This window comes from Pterocles gutturalis, unplaced genomic scaffold, assembly GCF_000699245.1.
Source record: "Pterocles gutturalis isolate BGI_N339 unplaced genomic scaffold, ASM69924v1 scaffold29467, whole genome shotgun sequence".
Taxonomy (NCBI): Eukaryota; Metazoa; Chordata; class Aves; order Pterocliformes; family Pteroclidae; genus Pterocles; species Pterocles gutturalis.
In genome coordinates, this window is record NW_010116638.1 from 38110 (window position 1) to 59015 (window position 20906).

At 37.2% G+C, this 20906-nt stretch overlaps 1 protein-coding gene across 1 annotated transcript in view; it reads right to left on the minus strand.

Moving 5' to 3' along the window:
• LOC104463306 (protein piccolo-like) overlaps window positions 1–20906 on the minus strand; it is a gene marked incomplete at its 5' end in the record, with an annotated part of 93336 nt that overhangs the window by 22268 nt on the left and 50162 nt on the right. The window contains 2 exons of the mRNA XM_010075573.1: window positions 2306–2373; window positions 2977–3085. Coding sequence (XP_010073875.1) covers window positions 2306–2373; window positions 2977–3085 — 177 coding nt within the window. The remainder of the gene's footprint in view (window positions 1–2305; window positions 2374–2976; window positions 3086–20906) is intronic.

The following is a 20906-nucleotide window of genomic DNA, read 5'->3' on the forward strand; positions in this document are numbered from 1 at the left end:
TTTAATCTCAACTTTTTTTTTTTTTTTTTTTTTTAATCATCTGGACATTCAGTAAAACTGAATTCTGCTCCTGAGATAATTTATACAAAAATAAAGAGGAAAGGAACTCAAAACTTTAGCACTACAAACTAAACAAAGCAGAATAAAATGGAGTAACAGCCCTGATTCATCTTTACTTATTACAAACATCTATGTGAGGCATCTGTGGTAGAAGTTTGATTGCTCTCTCTGCTGCCTGGGAATGGGTGGGGAGAATTTACCCTTTGTAGATGCCAGTCTCCATTTAATGGAGAAATGAGGTCAAGTAAGTTCCATATGTCCCTTAAAGTGCATAGAGTTAAAGGGATACTAGGCTCAGCTTGCTTCCCAGGTTTTCAGAAGTATCAGAGGTTTAAAGCAATACTTTAGCCTTATCCTGTCTGCTAGGCTGTCTTTGTTTTTTCTTTCTAGAGGGAATAAAGATTGTTCTGTTCCAAAGCACAGTCTGCAAAACCTCAGAGGCGATGGCGAGAAAGTCTTGGCAGCCAGAAGGCACTCTGCAGAGTTGTTCCAACTCAGAAATCACTAGAAGTTTGCTAGACTAGGAGGAAGCATGCCTGTAAGAACGGGGCAATTTACTTTTATTTTGGTTCTTTCTCATTTTGAGTTTTCTCCATTAATAAAAAATATTGTTTATTCTAGCGTCTATCTTTTCAAACCCCAATTTCAGTGACTATGAATGCCATTGGTGTTTTTGACCTGCTAGCTAAGAGAAAAATTGTGGGTAGCTCTGCCTCAAAGCTATGTCAGAATCAGTGTTTGCTTATAACTAATATCAATAACATCCATTTTCAACAAAAGGTAGCTTGGTGGTAAGTATACTAAAAGATGGGAAGTGTTACTTGGTAGGAAAATGGAGGACTTGATCTGGGTATCTTGTGTACTGACTGATAAAAGAGCAGCCACAAAACTGCTGAACTCAGAATGGACCCATGAGATGCTGAGTGAAACACTTATAATCTACACGGAGCTTGCTGAAGGGCTGCATTACCAGTAAGGCTGTGGATGCTGGTTGAAAGTTAGATTAGATATGACTAATACCATGACTGGAGCCTGCAGTCATGGTTTTGACTGAGCAGAAGGGAATCCCCCCAAAAGCACTGCCTCCTTAGAAGTCACATAACAAAACTTCACACAGAATCCTTCCTGTTGCATCCCTGTGTCCTAGTAAATACTGTATTTTCATCACTAATAGCAGTCCACAAGTCTTGTATTAAGCTAATATAGGCTTTAGGACTTGCTCCAGTTTGCTAGGAGCTTTGCTCTAGCTTGTCTGGCTGCAACAGCAATTGTTGAATGACCAGATGTCTATGACTTTAATTTGTCAGAGTTACACTTAACCCTGTATAATTGTATGGTATAACGCCCATTTGCAATAATTTTGATATATAACAGCACCACAGTAATGGTACTGTGTAGACTGAAGTATTTCTGACTCCAGATCAATAATGCAGCTTATAGGAGCGCAGGCCTGGGGTGACAGCAGAGTGCTGCAAGGTTTGGGCACAGGACAACAGCTGAGGCCCCAGGGTTACCAGCAACCTGCTGGTCAGTTACTAACAGTGATGCAAATGGAGAAGATAAATTTTAGGGGCAACAGAGGGAACAAAGAACAAGAACTATATCACAGGTAAAGTGTACGATATCCAGTCAAATTATAGGCAATGCAGAGCTGCTGACTGGTGTGGAAAGAGCAAGGCATGCTAGAACACATAAAAAAGGCCCTAAGCAGATCCCAAAGTGAAGAAGAAGGAATCATCAATATCATCTACCTCCCAGCAATGAGGAGTCAAAAACTCTCACCACAAACATCACACGCCTCCCAGCAAATTCTGCAGGACACTGTCGACTTGCTGCAGTGCCCCTGGAGTGAAAGCACTGCTGCAGAAAGCACTGTCCGCAGGGCCCGGAGATGCTGCCAAGCAGGACCATTATGCCACAGGTTTCTGTGGTGTGTATAGATGAAGGGGCAGCTAGTGTGAGGTTTTCCCTGGATAACAAATGTTAGGTGCAGTGTTGTTACTGAGATTTCCTTTGTATTAGTTAGATAGTGTAGACTGTGTCAGTATGGATCGAACTGGGCAAATAATAATAATAACCAATAATAAATGTTTGGCTTTGTATATAAGGTGAAGTCCCCTTTCTGCCCATGGCAAGATGGGATGTAAACACATTGGGTTACAATGCTAATATCCTAGATTATGTCACATCCAATTCGCAGCTGCTCTCCAGTCCTCCAATATGTCAGCAACAACTTCTCACTTACCTGCCCTTACTGGCTCTTGCAGCTCCAGGTGCTGGGGATTCTCAGAGTCTGAGAACATGTTCAGGTCCCTAAAGAAAGCAATGAGAAGCCTGAGACAAACGAAACTCTTTCCTTATACCCTTTTTATTGTATTAAGTAGATAAATGAATAGTGGTTCATGACAGAAAGCAGCTCCCAAGCATGGCCCCTTCTTAGTTGGTACATGTTCGCAATGCTGTTAAAGAGCTGAGAATAAAAGGTTTTTTTAAGGTGAAATCTTTAATGGGTTGAATGCGAGTTTATACATTTCTTATGATGCTTAAATGGCTTTCATCTAAAGGATACAGATTTCAGTAAACGTCAAGTTAGTGCTAAGTTGCCATCTTTTTCTAACCCAGGTATATTCGGTGAATTGTATGTGTGTCAATGGGAGGAGATTGTGGCCTGACAATGGAGATATCATTGTTTATAAAAGTATAATTACTAACATCTGCCTCAGCTTACCTTTCCTTATGACCTTAAAAGAAAAAAGAACAAACAGATCTCCCACACTCACAGTGAACCCTTGCTAATTATTACATTGATGCTTTGTGCTAACAAAGGTTCCAACTTAACAACTGTAAATTAAAAAAAAAAAAAAAAAGCCATGATAAGCCAAAAAAATGGAAACAGAAAGATGGGGAAAAACTCACAGTCTTACACATATTTCTGCTTCCCCACTCTGTTGAATAATAATGTTCTGGACCTCTTCATAAGTTCTCCCAGTCAAGGGGATGCCATTCCATTCCAGCACCTGCATTCCTAAGAAGGCAAAACAGCATGAGGTCAAGCACTCAGATTTTGACAAAGGCAGCAGATGGACGGCTTTGACAAGAAGATTTGATGTGACATTCAGTGAATGTTGTTTAAACAGCACAACACAGTAGCAAAGCCCCTTCACTTCACACAGATCAGACTGTTGAATGTTATTGTCCCATCAGCTATAACTTACCTGTTGAAACAAGACAGGAGATTAATTCCTTTCTGATTCAAACTATGCATGCACTCTCCACAGTCTGGGTTGCATGATTTTGAAAACCTCTGGCAGTATCAAAAACACGCACACCTACCAACATGGCAAGAAACTAAAACATTTTCTATATCAGACATTTCCTGGCCAGCCATGGTCTTGGAAGATAACTGTTCCCTACAGTGCCACACTGCTGTTAAAAAGCTCAAAATGGGACTTCAATTGAATGTTATTTGCTAATTCAAATACATCTTCTCTACTTTGTCACTTAAGAAAACACAACAAGACGAAGGTATTTGGGCAAACTGATTTTAAATGAAAAATGTACCTCCACATTTCAAATATCAGCCTGGAAATATTCAAGTTAAAATTTTTCTTTCATATCTTTTCTTATGAAAAAGTGACAAAACAGCTGAACATAATTCATTGTAGAAGACAGGAACAGAGCTATGATAAACAGGCTGAAAAATACTGTAATCTGTTGTGTCTTCCAAGTACCCCAGGGCTGAGCCAGGAGATTCGGCAGGGAGCAAGGTGTTGCTGTAAAGAAGTTTTATGCTCAGTATTTGCAGAGTCAATCCCTCTGTAAATCACGTGAGGTGTATTCAGATAAGATGAGAAATCTTTTGGTCATGGTAAAATGGCTACAAAAAGCAAACTGTAGATTCATATCTGGAAGTTACACCTCAGGTTCTGTGAGCTGCATTCATATCTTGAAGCAGTTAGTCATAAGGATGACTCTAAAGAGATTAACTTCTCATTCATGTACAAATGTTAAAATCCAAGCTCTAGAGGAAAAAAGTTGCTTAATGGGACAAGATACTGAATTATTAATAGTCCTCTAAAAGTAGTATATTACAAAACATCTGAAAACCACATCATCCACACAGCAAGGAAAACCACAAACACTTAGCTTGCTACAACTTACACAGATAAAACCAAGTCTTCACCTGGGTCATATTTTTATTTCAAAATCCTGTGCTGTTGCATATAACAAATGGGAAAAATAATGAATTGAAATGTGGAGATAAACTCATAGGAAAACATGCTGCTAAATAAAATATAATGAGAATTGTTCATGGAATAAAGCAGATTAAATTATTTGACAATGAGAGAACATGAGAAATAAAGACTATAGGTTTATATTACAAAATTTTCCATAGGATTCCATGAATTAGGATTTGAAATATCAGATTTGCTCATAATTTTTGTCAGTAAGAATGTGTCATTTCGTTTGCAGCAGTTTACAGAAATACAAACTGTGCAGAATGACTAAAAAGTGATGTTCAGAAGGCAGTAAAGCCAGCTGCTTACTGCTAAAATAGATTTGTCTTCTCCTAAAATTTAGCCCTTTTCATTTACCAGCCATCATTCAAAAGCATGATCTTGCTTTTCCTTGTTAGAGCAGATCTGGTTTTAAGCTCAGTTCCTCTGGAATAAAGCAACAGTAATTATGAATAAATGCAGCCCTCCCTGATTTTCTGCCATAGAAATATAACTGCATGCACTCTGTCTTTTGAAGGCTTCTAGAAAGGAACGAACTGAAGGTATTTTTGGTTTTTTTGTCAATGTGTGCCGTCATAATGCTGTTGTAGCATAGGAAATAGATTATAACAGTATGAACCTCTTGAGCAAGACAAGCCAAGACACCACTTCTTATGCATTGGCAATGAACAAGAATAAAAGTGGAAGGTTTCAGAAATTTGAAAAAGTGGTTAACATCCTTTTCTAAAAAAAAAAAAAAAAAAAGAGAGAGTTGGAAAAATTCATTCAGCTACCATCCTAGGTTTATCACATCCTGCTTGCATGGCTTCAGAAGAAAATTTACCAGGGGACCTGTAAAGCCTTCATCAACAACTTGTTTTAATTTAAAAGACCAGCAAGAAGAGCCCAGCCGAGTACTGCTGCAGTGCTGGGATTTGGAAATCAAGTCTAATTTCCACTGGTGAGAGTTTCACTACTGAGTGCAATGGCAGTGCAGTCACTCACTTGGTCAGTCAGGCCAACCACACACGAACAAACAGGAAAGGGAAAGGAAATTGAACGTCAACAGCCTTGGCTCACACAGAGATCTATTTAAGCTGTCAGTATAGGGGTATATCCTTTTTATTGGATATATTGTGGATATATGAATGATATATAATATGACTATTTAAACTTGACTTAATTGATATGACTGATAGTCTTGGTGTCTAAGGAAAAATTTTTAGGCAAGAGGTTGATTTCTCTTTCCTTAAGGAGTAACTCCTAAATATCTTTTGGTGGGAAAAAAAACATGTCCCTTTAGGAGGAATGTGAATCTAATCAACAGAAACAGAAAAAAGGTACCTAGAAGTGACAGGAGACTGGTGATAATAAAGTTTTTTGCCTAAAAAGCAATCACATTGTGCAACTGGTCTTTGGTAGTCAGAACATGTTATTCACATTTCCAAAACTTTGTATGCTTCAAGTCACCAGTTTAGTAGATAAAAAACAAACAGGAAGATGAGAAAACTTACATTGCTCCATGACATCTCTGATGACTGAGAAAGAACTAGCAATTGCCCTGATAATCGAATCCATAATTCCTTCTAGCATTTTTTTTTCTTAATTTTATTGGAATAGCTACATCCTGCATTGATGGTAAGCAGCAACTTATTTTTAGCGATATCAGCTCCCACAGTCAGCAGATCAGCTTTATACATCCTCCTCCCTGCTCCACGAAGTGTGCTGACACACATGATTTGCTCAGTCTTTTGGTATCTACATTATGGTGGCATTTAGAACCTGGAATCAGAAGTTTACAATTTTCCATCCTTTCCCTTAAAAAAAACACGCTACAGTCCTATCATGCTGAAAGAGAGAAAGACGACTATTATGTTCCTATATTTTTCCATATGCATCTGTTACCGGCCACAGCTGGAGACATTATCAAAATCTAAATGTACCTTTCCTCTGACACAGTATAGCCACTGCATTCTTCTTTATAAGTACCAAATAAATATTCCAAAGTCTCCTGTATTTGTTATAGTTGCAGCTCTTGGTACTTAAACCAGGAGCTTGCTCCTGGAGGGAGAGTCAGTGCCTACGCTGCAGAAGTGAGGGAGGGACCACGTTTCACCAAAACCCTCACAGGAAGGAAAAGGTGGAATTTTGCTGTCTTGCATTACATTGATGTACTTAATACACACAGTTTAATGCTGTTCAAGATCATCAGGCTCTTTTCAGCAAGTAGAAATGTGTTAACTTTTTATTATTTTTGCTAAGGCATCTGAGACCAATTATCTGGTAACTGATCACAATAAAACCCGGAAACTCTGCAGAAGTGATTTCCTTTTTCCGACATTTTGACTAGTCATTTGACAGCTTGTGAAATAGAAGCTAAGTACCGGTGAAACTTGAAATTTGCTTTTACAGTGAGGAATCAGGGACTATTAAGAAGTAGCTGTCAGCCCAGGGATGAAAGTACTTGGAATTATTACCTGGGGTCCCTGGGGAGCATTCAGCATGCTTTGCTGATCCTGGAAGATCTGTGTCATTTTGGGGAAGAGAATTTTTGGATAGAAAGTTTTAATAATGTGGAAAAAAGACTATTTCAGACTCAAACCTAGGGCCAGACTTGAGCTTACAGCACTGTATACGATCTCTCAGGTGCCTGAGTAAACCTGTGTCCAAAGATGAGGTGGTGGTCTACCGAAACTTGCTTGGACTGACCATATGGTTTGAACTGGTAATCTTCTCCTGATAATTTTTATTGCTCGTGCTAAACAGCTAAGCCTTCTAATTGCTGACTATTTAGATTTATAAACATCATATTTGGATCAGCTGTTAGAAAAAAAATGCTTACATAATAGCAAGGCCTATGTTGGCATTGTTCCCTGTTCAGTCTTGTAAAATGCTTTATAGCTGCTCAATCAAGAACTGCAAAATGCAGCTCACTACTGATGTTCAATTGCCACATTTAATCTTAAATGTTTCTGTATGTTTAACAGCATTGCAAAATTGCAGATGGTCCAGAGAGGTTGTGGAGTCTCTGTCCTTGGAGGTGTTCAACACCCAACAGGACACAGCCCCGGGCAACCTGCTCTCACCGACTCTGCTTTGAACAGGGAGCTTGAACCATGTGTTCTCCAGAGGTGCTCTCCAGCCTCAACGATTTTGTGATTCTGCATAAAATAGTTAAACTTTGCTTTATAGACTATGCTAGTGTTTTATCCATATATGGTAGCTCTATGTGTCAAAGAAAGCAGAAATAGCAGATTCTAGGGATATTAGATCTACACTGTGATGTCCATAAACAGTTCAGAGTGCAATTCCATGAATTAACTTATTTGGTCTAACAGAGGAATAATGAATAATTGTTCCTTATCTCTTTGAACCCCTGTACTTCAGTTGGTATGTACTCAAACCATTCATCTTTTTTTTTTTTTTTTTTTTTACAAAGAGGAGAAATATTTAGAAATAATAAAAAAGTCTTCAATATCAAATGATCAGAAATTACTTTCATGGATATTGTTGAAATCCCATAGCTTCTTTTAAAATCTTGGTTTATACTCAATTTTAAAAGTTAGATATAATCGCATCCTATATCATGGATCACAGTATTTAGGAGAAACTTACACAAAAACAATTGTTCTTTGTTCCCCTACTTTTTGTCACAGGTACTTTGATGTAGTTCCTTTGGGTAGACTCGGCCCTCATTAAGTAATGATTAATTATACTAATCAACTGATATCCTACTTAAAATTAAACTGTAAGAAATATCTGAGAGCTGACAAAATGAATCTTTGTATTATTGCCTCTTTTAGGAGTTATGATAAAGAAAAGATATCTGAGACAGACTTACAGAGAGGGATCAAAAAATACTACTGACTATAGTCTTCATCCAACATATAACAAAATACCCTTAATTTTCCAAGTATTTCCTACCATTGAATTTGCTATGCTATAGTGATACAGAACTCTTGACACTAAAATTGTTGCTTTTAATGGTTAAAAGTGAATATTAGATGATATCATGTTTATGTTCAACATATTAACCTACCAGCATTTCAGGAGTGGATGTCTTTAGTGGATATACAGGCCATGGACCCAGACACTGGTTCTCTTTTAACTTACACTGGTTTTATGAATTCCACCAACTTTACTCCTGACTTGCACTAATGCAAAACACTGATGCAAATGCTCTTTTAAAAAATCAAATTATTAGCTATTGTCTGTACAGTAGCTTTAGACCAAGCTCTGTTCTGTGTTTGTGTACACCAGGAGTGACACAGAGTTTAGAAATTTTATAGAAAGAACAGCTTCCCTCAAATGCCAGTAATAGTAGTGATTCAGAGACACTGCCTTGGACTATTTATAACATTGTGTTTTCTTATTCAGAAGAGTTTTCAGGAGAAACACATGCTACAGGAGAATACCAGATAAATGACCACATTTTCTCTGAAGTGAATTTCATACCAGGGAAGTTGTTAGGCTTGAGAACTTAAAAGATTTATTTATTCACAGAAACAATATAGCATAAGTTGAAGCACCTTATGCTGGTGCTTCAAAACATCTCATCTTAGACTCAGAAGAGCTACTTCTAGCTTACTTCTCTGTAAATTTTGACTCCTTGGATTTGCATTAAGATCTTGAACATTGTAATTTTCATTTACTCTATGGAACCATATCAGTTGTTTAGATCCCATCCATGACTTCATATTGAACTGGTTGGAGAGGGGTTTGTTCCTTTATCCTACAGCCTTGAGAGAGAAGCTGACTACATGGTTTGAAAAAGCAGATGAAGGGGAAACAGAGCAAATAACTAAAGTGTCAGTGACGTCTTTGGGTGTTGGGCATGGCCTGGATTTGGAAAGACTATAGAATCTGTTCCAACACCTATCCCAGACATTCTTGTATAATTTCTTTTTATATGTCTGCTTCCTTAATAGTGATCAAGGGCAGAAATATTTATTTGCTTCATGAGGATATTGCAAGAAATATATATATATACATATATATAAAACAATATATTTGAGGAGGTCCTACTCTGCTTGGGTGGCTGCTCTCAATAAATAGGCCACCACCTGGCTGATAAAGCTGTGCTGTTTAACTGAATGCTGTTGTATATATAACATTCCTATTGACAAAAAAGCACAAAACAAATTATAAAATATGCAGACAGAATAGGTCTTGGTATTAGAGTTTCTGACTGTCTATTGGAAGACTTACTATATATTTCAGTTTCTACCCATCTTCCGTTATTTTCCATATTTTATGTGCTCTTCAGATTTATCTTTAGGACATGAGCTGACTGCACGATTAAAGTAGAAATTGAAAGGGATCTGAAAATCATCAAAGGACCTTATTTCTCTGAATATGAATCCCAACATAGTTGCTCCAAATACAGAAATACTAAATTGAGCCACTGAACATCTCTTGAATTTTATTCCAATCTGTAATACACTGTACACTATTATAAAGTTAATATTAGTCACTTTTCATACACTGTTATACTGCAAAGTCTCCTATTCAGTACACCCAAGGTGCCTGAGAAGTGGTAAAACTGTTGTTTGCTGTGTCACTAGGAGTTTATAATTACTTCTAAAAAATAAGCCTATACATGTATGAGAACAATTTTTTTTTCCAGTTTTTAGAGTCTCAGGGATGCTCTCTTACTGGAATGTAAAAATATCTAACATTACAATATTAGAATAGAGCCTCTGGTTTTGGTTACACAATAGTTATACACACAGATTGCTGGGGTTTATTTGCTGATTCTTCTTAGTTTGCATTCTTTATTCTTAGGCAAATTAAACATATCAGTTTGAGTTGCATTTTTCACTGATCCAGTGTTCATGGAGTAAAAGAAAATTGGATTCTCTAGGCTAGCAACTTCAATCACTAGAATGTGAATGTTAGTGTCTTTCTATTTCATAGAAGAATTAAAGTTCAGAAACATTACTTTGAAATCCCAGAAAGTGTTATGAAAGTTAAATGTGCATTCAGAACAAGGAGAAACAATATCAACTTATCAACAATATCTGACATTCAACACTAAATTACTTTATGGTCTGTGTTTTTCAGTTATTTTTCTTTTATTTCTAAACCCCTCTGATGGTTAAAAATAGGTTGATGAAAGTCAATGTCTTAACGTATTTCCATGTACTGCTGGGCATGAATCACACCAAAACTCATTATTTTTTGTAGACACCTTAACTTCCTCTCCCATTCATCATTTGCACCCAAGCTGAATATTTTCAATTATTACATAATTATTATATAGACAACACTCACAATTCTTAGAAATGGATATGTTGTTCATCAAACAGAAATGATATCTTGGACCTGCCTATACCTCATGGCTGCTATGCTGCTACGATGAAATGACATAAAAGTACAGCCAGAGCAAATCAACCTCGTATTTGAGGTGTATTTCTCATTTGCAGGCAGCTATACAGCATGCTGTTGACTGTTACAGCTGCAGTTATCAACCCAGTACTAAACACCTCTCTAATTTAATGTGCCTTCGGATTCCTGTATATATTGGCACACAATTCTGTAGATCACCCTTCAGTTTGAACTATGCTAGGGCAACAAGTCATGATCTGGATGTATCTGTAGACCCGAGCTGAAGATCTCAGAAAGTTAAATGAAGATTCAAGTTACTGTTTATGAAAATAACTATAATATAAATGATAAATTTATAGTGCTTTCACCACTACAACATCCTCAAACTTTATATTACATTAGAGATACAGACAGATGATCAGTTATACAATGCTGAACAAAATGCTGTGATGCATTGTAACTATTCAGTGTTTAAGAAAAAAAAAATGTTTTTCAAAATATACTGTTCACTGAAGCTACAGGGCATAGTGTGTTTACTTTGCTTTCAGAAATGTCATATGAAAGATTAGAAGGATTTTGCCAGAGAGAGGAACTTCCTGCAGAGAGCTCTAATTTAACTGAAAGTCTTAAATATTTCATTATCAGATTGTGTTCACAAGAAAATCGATTTTTCAAAGCAGGTTACTATGAATTCTTTTTTTTTTAAAAAAAAAAAACAAAAAACCACCTTATAATAATATATATAAAAGCTAGAATGAAAAAGTCTGTATAATTCAAAGTCACCTAAAGATTCACTTAAAGATCAGTAAACAATGAAGCTGCAGGAATTTCTCTTTGCTGTCTCTTTTATGAGTGGTAAATACATAAAAAACATTACTTTAATTGAGGTTTAATGTCAGGTTTGAATGTAGACCAGAATATCCCTGTCTGAATTCTATTTTTATGAACACTGGTGTACTCAGAATTCAGTGGAGTTTTTTTCAATTTCCATTTTTGAGAAGAAAATTATTTTCATTTACTCAAATGCAGTGTTCTTAGTCAAGCTTCTATCAGTTACAACTGAGAATGGAGTCATACTTGGTTTTGAAATTTTCTTTTGGAGGAGCAAAAGGGACAGGTGCAGAGATGCAAACATACAGTTCTTACGGAAGCTATAGTGTCTGAAGAATCATGCTCTTTGTATTACTTAGTTTCTAGTCTCCTTAAGAGTATAAACTACTACAGCAAACATGTCAAACAAAGTCTGTGTAAACCACTGTTCTATTGTCAAAACAATTAGACTCTAAACACAATTCTTGATTTCAATGAAAAGAAAACTGACGTTACTTATTAGTGTTAAAATTTATTTTGTTGTACTTTCAAATAAAAAAAAAAGCTTTAATGTTGTGTCTTCTACAGAGGAGGAGTGAAATTACCCATACCTCACGCAGGAGGAGGCTCATTGGCTGTTGTTAAGACAGCCTGGTCTTCCCTTTAACGAGGTGAATCTTTGCCAAGATCGAGCTCAGCAGAGTGACAGACTCCAAGACAGACCCAGACTCTCCAGCCCCAGTAGTGCTCGTGTCTATATATACCAATGGAGCATTTATGGATAACATTCTGTTCTGCCTCCTATCTGTTCTCCATCACTTCAAGATTAGGGTCTCATCTCTGTCAAGTGAAGCTACATAATAGAAAGCTTAAGACTACTATGAATGAAATATGAGTGTGAATTTATGCATGAAGTACTCCCAGAAGGAATGATGGAGGAAGGAAAAGCAGATGCTTGGCACATATGTTAGAAAGTCATCAAGATCCCAATGCATTTACATATGGCTTCTCAGGACATTTAGATCCGTAAAGGGAAAGTGGCCTAAAAAAGACAAGAGAGAGTCACACTGACTAAACCGAAGTGCAGCCTGAAACCATAAAGAGACAATGGCAGAATGATGAAGAACAGGACTGAGGCCATAAGACCCCAAGACAAGGAAAGGAAGGTCAGAGAGTAAACCAGCAGCATTTTCCAGTGACTCACAGAGGTACAGGGCAGAGAAACAAAAGATCACAATCACTATCAGCTTCTAAAAGTGTGCAAAGATACCTCCAAGACCATCATGTGGTTGCCAACAAAAGAACACAGAGGAGACCACTCAACGGCTGGCATCTCTTGCTCTCTGGACATTCTCTTATAACACCAGAATGTGTGATAACACACATTCTGGTGTTATAGGAGAATGGAGGTATGAGGGAATGGGTTTATTTAGAAGGCACAACAAAGAAAGAACACTAATCTGTAAGAAAAAATACTCTTACGTGAGGACCCCTAACCTGCTGCCTCTGTTGGGGCTCCCTGAAGAACCTCTTCTGAGACAGACCTGCACTACCCTGGGGTTTACCCGTGCTTGATAAAGCCCTGGCTGGTCTGCAGCAATGTCCACCACTAGGGGACTAAAGTCCAATTCAGAAAATAGTGTGATTATGATGATAATTTAAACACTGAAAGCATGCTAGGAATGAGCAAAGGCCATGGTTATGCATTGGATGCCAATGCTACTTGAGGTCATACACAAACAAGAACAGAAAGTTTTTGTGACTCACAGTAACTAATCACCACTGTTTAAGCAAAAGGCAAGCCTTCTTAATGAGAATGACTGAAGACCTTAAAATACCACTCTGTCACATAGGATAGAGTGAGATCTTTACTAGATGTGTTCTAATAGGACTCACTCTGTCAGATAATCATCCTCGATACCCTGGGGGTAATTTTACAGTTCTAACACTATGTGATTATTCAAAAATAAAGTAGAATTTATTCACTATTACCTCATTTGTGAAAGTCATGTAATGTGAAAACTAAGGAAACTGAATAGAACTGCTGGCCAGTGTTACGCAGTCCTCATCTCCTGTATGTATGCCTTTTTCAACCGTATATGTATAATTCTCCTTTTAAGAAAAGTTTGGGAAATTATGCTTTTCATAACATCAGTAGATAAGGTAAATTCACTATATTAATTTGGAACCAACATGTTTATGTTCTAATCCAAGCTGAGATAAAATTTACAGTCATGTATTGACTTTTCAGATAGGCAGATTCCCAATCACTGAAGTTATTTAAAAAATAAATTACAATTGTTGGCATTGTTTTATCTGGAAAAAAAATAATTATTCATCTTTTTTTAAAAGAAATTGTTTTTTTAATTTCAGAAGATTTTTAAATCCAAAATTTTGAATTTGATATGATATTTAATTTTAAACTGTAGCAATTTTACCCACCATTTTTAAGGAAGAAAAATTTATTTCATAAACATAAACATAGTTCATATTTATGCTAACATACACATAGGCACATGTGAAAGAGGAAAGCCATGCCGAAATATGGTAGTGATGTAGAGTTAGCTACTTTTTTTTCTTCTGCAAAAAGGAGGGTGAGATTTTTTTCAGTTTGGGGTTTTCTTTGCTTGTTTCTCATATTTTCCACCATTTTATAGACATTTTTATCACAAAGAGCAGTAACTGAGTATCACAGAAGTGCTAGGATAGAACACAGACCTTAAATTAGGGTTTAAATGGATCTCTTTCAAAGTTCTTAATGGTATCTTCCGAGATGGAAACAGATGCTCTGATACTGGAACAAATAAGTAATACCTCTGGAGAAACTTTACTAGGTGTGCCAGTTAACTAATTCAGGAAAAAATATTTTATACAACAGCTTCTACACAAGGGCTATTGGTTTTGCTACAGGAAATAGTAACCTATTCACAGAGATTAAGAAATTATTGATTTCTTATGAGACATCAAAATATTTCCCCTTCATAGAGTAGTCAGAACCATAGAATTTTAACTGTTGGAATGATTTTAGTTCAACCAACATTTGCCACACTTCTCTCGCATAGGTTAATTTGTTATTTGTAAAAATTCCTTGCATATAGCACGTTCACAGCTCTAGGATCACAGTATGTGGAACAGATTTGTATGATTATTGGCTTGTTTCAACAATCAGTAATCTGAACTACAGGTGAAAATGCATAAAATCACTTTTTTTAAAATCAGTTTTTCACCATATTTAAAAAATAATGAGCATGGAAAGCAGTATGCATGTTGTCAGGGAAGAACTGTCATGCACACACACACAAAATCTCCCTTTTGGTCTTGCCTTTCTTTGGGCTTAGAGTCAATGTGACAGTTTTTAGCTGTTTAAAGGTAAGCATCTTGTCTCGGTACCTCTCTAGGAGTTTTTGAGCAGTTAATGAAGAGAGGCAGGCTCCTCATTATGGTTCAACTCAACTGATGCCTATTTGAAATGAGATGAATCACATACCTTGGGGTACCCTTCTTTCATTTGTGGTTAGAAAAGGAGCCCATAATGCAAGATCAGGTAAGCTATTTACTTTTCAGACACCCAAAAATATGTGCATTGATTCCCCTATTTGTCATCTAAAATTATAAATCTATCCTAGAAACATAAATGTGCTCTCATTTTTTTTTTCCTCATTTTAGCAAATTGGCATCTGTACCTTATCAGCAATTAAAAGAATGAATTGGCAAATAGTATAGCTCCAGTGAAGAGGCTTAACGAGGTGGCCCCAGAGACTGAGTTGTAGTTCTTCTGCTACACCCATCCAGGTGACCCTCCGCAGGCAAGCCAATTAGTCTCTTTGTGCCTCAGTTTCTTTATGTGTTTAAAAGGTGTGGTGGAAGGATAATGGTATTGCATATTAACTTTGAGATTTGCAAATGACAAGTGCTATTAGTAAACCTAAGGGAGTTTGTGTATTAGAAATCTTCATAATACTAATACAGTCATAGGAGATAGTACTTGTGAAGCATTTAAGGGCTGACTACTAACTTTTAGACTTTCATGCCCCTACAACTCATTCATAAAGGATTTTAATGAAAAATGTTAGGATTGTTCAACTTTAAGAAGTACAGGTTACATATCTACTAGACAAATGAGTTTGAAATGACTGGCATTCTTACACAGTAAAGCTGAAAAAAATGCAGGATTTCTGTTTTCAATAAATAATTGTTCTTTCAAGTTCAGCCATAAAATTAGGCACAAACCCCATTTTTGGGAACATCTGCTGAGTGACATTAATGGTAGTCAAATTTCACTGCTGGGTTCACAGAGCAGCCAGGCTCCCTGATATGGTGATGAGGCTGCCTGGAGCAGTGTTTCCAGTTCCCAAAGCAGCCTTTCGTGGGAGCTCAAGCACTACTCACTGTCTTGGTACAACCTGAGCTAGGAACTACGAATCAGAAAAATCTGGCAGTTTTCTACTCATGATTTTAGGAGTAGAGTCAGAGACATCTAACAAAATAGAGATGGAAACTTGTGCCTTGTCATACTTAAGAGTTCAGTTCAACTCACTGTACTGGTTTTGGCTGGGATAGAGCCATGTCTCCCCCATCTCTCACTGCAGGGGAGTGAGTGAGAGGCTGAGAGGGTCTGCAGTGCCTACCAGGGTTAAACCACACTTGTAAATCTGCAGCACGGATCAGAGAAAGGGAAGTGAGCCTCAGTAACAACTGCCATACATATCAATGAGAATGGTCCATGATATGCAACTAAAATGGCTTTAAAAAATTGTTTTTAATTAAACAATTTAAATAATTTTAAATAGTTAATACTTTTCTCACTACTTTAGAATATCATTCTCCAACATACTTGTAACTGTCATATGAATTTTTTTTTATTAACATCTCTGTACACAAATTTGATCTGCAGTACTCGAACAAGGAAGCAGCATTATTCTCACAAATAGGTTAATTGTAATAAACATAGAATTCATTCACGAAGAAAGAAATAGCCTTGTAAATAAATGATGCAGGATTAGGTCCATGGTTATGTCATTCTCTGTAGGGTTCTCTAAAATAAATTTTAATGCATAATTACTGAAGCTATACTGTATGTTCAAGATATGATGGTGATTATCTGGCAGTTACATACCTAATCATCTTACATGAATACTCTCATAAGATGCTAAAACAAGATCCTGTTGCTTTTACTGTAACTGTTATTTATATTTTCATAAGCTTTTTTATTATATGATAATAAGCTTTTGGAACTCAAGACATAACTTAAGAACCCGACATGAGAAACAGCATCCAGGCAAAAATAGAAAAAAACAATCTGTGAAGACCAAGAACTAATCAACTCTATGCCAGATAGGGTAGGGGAGAAGCTACAGGAAAGGACCAAAGTAATAAAATAGTAACATGAGTATATTCCTGCTTGAGTGTTCCATACTTTCTACTGACGTCAAATTCTGATTTAAAAGTTGAATTTACATTATTCCCAGGAGACATAAGGAACAATATTTTGACGCTCCTTCTTTATGGCAGAGTTGCAATAATAATTTCAGTAACAAATCCTTACAGCTGCAGGTCCTTGGAGGGAACTTATGTGATAAATAGATGGTTCTTTTTTACTGGTTTTAACAGAACTAGAAAAACTACTTGGTATTATTGTACGCAAAAATAGCTTAAACTGCGAATGCCAACAGGAGGCAGATAATTGGGTGCATGTGTGTGTGTATGATTGAATGTTTGAAATTGAACTTTTGAACTCTGAGGCAGAAGTAGCTACTTGCTAACTGCAACCAGTACAATCTGGTTTGAAATACTGAGAACACCTGGACTAAAGGGAAGTGACCCTTCCTGAGTCCTCCAGTTAATAATGGACTGAGACAGAACAACCAGCTAGCAGACTGATCACACGATGTGCTCCTGCACATACACAGTTTTGATTGAGGAAACTGGGGGGCTGGTGGGTCCAAGAAGAAGAGGCAGCGCTTAAAAGGAGGGGCCCAAAGTGCTCTTGGGAAAGGGAAGGGGGCCTGGAAAGAAGATGGTGAAGATCCTGGCTGGAGGATAGATCAGGGAAGTGGGGCAGACCCTTGAGATCCAGGAGATGGATGGAGACAAGTGCCAGGGGCCACCCAGGGACCATGGCAGGGGACACCTGAGCAGTGGCACAGCAGGAGCCAACATGACATCCTGCCTGACCAACCCAGGCAACAGGTACTGGAAGCGAAGGTGGAACCTCCTGAACGTGCTACTGGTCTGGGAGCAAGTGAATGTGGGGGAACTGGGCAGGGCAAGGACTCTGCTCTCCTTTGGTATCAAACAAAACTCCGAATCCAGGTCCTCTGCGGAAGGTGTTTGTAGTCTCGCATGTGACAAGTAGAGGGCAACTAAGGATAAACCAGTCAGAACAACCGATCATGTCCCACTCATTGACTGTTGGCTTTAGTAATCCAATGTATGTATGTATGTATTTATTTTAAATCCTTGAAGATAAGGGCAACTTCAAGCTTTGCCATGCATACTGATTAGTAGCAGCTTCTAGTTCTTCTCATTATCTCTACACTAAACCAAATGATCTCTTAACAGTCAGTCCTTGTATATTTGTGTGCTTTTTATGATCACCATTAACATACTGAATTCACCCTGTAAGCATCAAGAAGACAAACAAAACAAGTGTATGATACCACATTTCCTTACCGATAACTACAGCTCTAGAAATATTGTGTCGCTCCAGGGAAAGGTCATATGATGAAATGTTGGGCTTGATGACACTGGCTGGGCAGGGGCAGGGAAGGTGCTGGGAGGATGCGTCCCCAGCCTGTGTCCTACAAGCACCTGTTTCTACTGCTGTGCAGCAATAATTGCTGCCTATTCAGATGCTCTCATAGTCTCAACTTAGCAACTACATGCTAGCCTTACAACAACTTCTGCCCCTATTTCTTAAAACTTGTATGTCCTAATTATGCACCAAAACCACACTTAATAACCAAACCATTAACAAATTCTCAGCACTGCATCCTTACTTTAGCTTCACTGGGTATTGCAATGGCCTATTCTCCTTCAAAAACATGCCCCAAGTAAGATATTGAGCATTATTTTTAAACTGCCAAATATAAGCGTTAATATGACATTTCAACTCTGTAGACTCAAGCTCAAATGTGTATTATGGGTCAACGAGGACAAAGGAGTTTGATCATTTCACTGTTTAATCTTTTAAGGCTCTTTCATTTCACCAAAGCTATTGTACAGGTCAAAATATTTTTCCCAGGACTGATATATTAAAATTACTAGTGTCAGACAATGTAAGAGAGTAAAACAATCATATCTGCTTGTTTACATCAAACCACTAAATATTCTTTCCCAGGCAAAAAGAGGAAAAATAGGTGTTGTGTTTAGCTGAGTAAAATTTACATATTTTCTTTCTTCTAGAGAAAATTTAAGCAAAAGCATCCTCCCCTCAAAACTGAGCAATTATATCTGTGAAATATTGTGAATGAGTTATGTAACAATAGGTGTAAATAAGGTAAAAAGATGTGCCAGCAGTAAAAAAACACCAGCTGAAAATAAATCCCACAAACATACCTAATACAATGAAAGAGTAAAGCACAAGTTATATCATATGCTTTCAAGATGAAAGAGATTGAGAATTCTCCCTGGGTAAAAGGTATCCAAGGAATTGATAAATTGCCTATCAACTCATCACCATTTCAAAGGCATTTCCTTATTATCAACAAAACTAATAATTATTTTCTCTAAAAGTAATGAACCAGATTCATCTAATTTGATTGTTTTTACAGATGATAAGAAATTTTATCTTGAATGCATACAACAAATTTTAAAGAAAACAATAAAAAGCCCAGTCACTTTTCCCAGTTCATTCCAAAGGCCCATAAGCAATAGAAATATAATTACTAATTGTATTTCTTCTATGTCAATTGGCTGGAGGCCTGAAGGATAACTCCTAATCGTACTGTGTACCTCTCTCTTCACAGGCAAATGAAAAGAACCGAGCCCAGAATGCAACCTGAAGACCTATAAATGCAAACTGCAGATCGAAACTTGCTTTCATTCACATAAGCACCTCTTCAAAGCATGTGCTGTTACAAACTGAAATTCATCAAACTGAGTATGATTTTACTTGTTCTTCCACTGAATTCAGTGACAGTTGAGAACTGGGAATGATGTCCCAATTGCAATTCTGATACTGATATTCTTGTTCTAGCTAGGGATAATGCTATCAGGAGGACAAGCTCAAACAAAGAAAAGGAGATATTGCATCACACTGCATATACTTACTCTGTGGAGGGCTGTTTTGTTTGAAGTCTAAGGGTAGACTAGACAAGAGCATGCAGAAAAAATTCCCCATGGATTACTAAGTAGAAGACACCATGCTGTACACTTGCCTAGGGAGTTCCCGAGTCATATAATCTGAGTCATAGTGTATATATGACCATATGACTACATATACAACTATATATGTAAATGTGTGCATGTGTACAAACATGAAATCATACATAGGCATATATATGTATATCTATACATATATCACAGATATATATGTTTAATATACCATTTCTGGGACATGCTAGATGGCTTGTCTGATCAAATAGAAATACCCTTATGTTTTTTTACCTGTTTTGCCTTCTGAACTACATGACATACAATCAGATCATCACTAACAACTTTTGCAGGAGTAATAATGGTTTGCAGTATTGTTCATTATGACAGTCATTGTATTGGTAGTGGTACAGTCCAATTCCTCTTTGATAATGTACTTTGTAAGTGTACACACACTGATATAAACCCCATGGGCTAAAGCCATACTTTGTTGACATAGCAATGATTTACACTAAAAGAGATAGCTATGTCCATGGAGCTTTAGCAGTAAACTGGTTTAAGAATGGTCTAGAACAATCTATCTCACTTTGACAAAATAGCTAGTTAAATTTCACCTGTAAACATACCAGAGCACTCAGGTGTAATAATTTAGTTTCATTTGTTGTTATATTTCTGAAATTGAGGAAGCTGTGTGATGGCCCCGGTTCATAAAGTTAAAGCCAGCAAACACAGAAATCCTCGTATTGGCTGTGGGGCTTGTTAAGTCTTCACCTTTAAGTGATGTATATTATACCCCAAGATATATGATTAAGCATACTGAACTAGAAATTCTTGGTGTGAAACACTAAGAAATATACGTAACAAGACTTTCTAGATCCCTTGCAAAAGCATTCCTGTATAGAGTTTAACATTCGTAATTTGGGATATGGGGGTTGTCCATCAGGTGGCAACAAAATTTTCCGTATGTATGGAAATGGTAAGCAACAGAGAGAAGTGTTTATCTGCTTGTAGCTGTCAGGTGTTGTCCCAGCTAGTCTCCATTCAGAGGCAGAACCTCTGCGAAGGCATTGCAGCCCGTCAGCGCGCATCACCGACAGGTATTCATCCAGATAGAGAAATGTGTGCTTCAGCCTGTGTTCAACTAACCGCTCATCTGGTGTAAAGCTCTTTTTATCATTA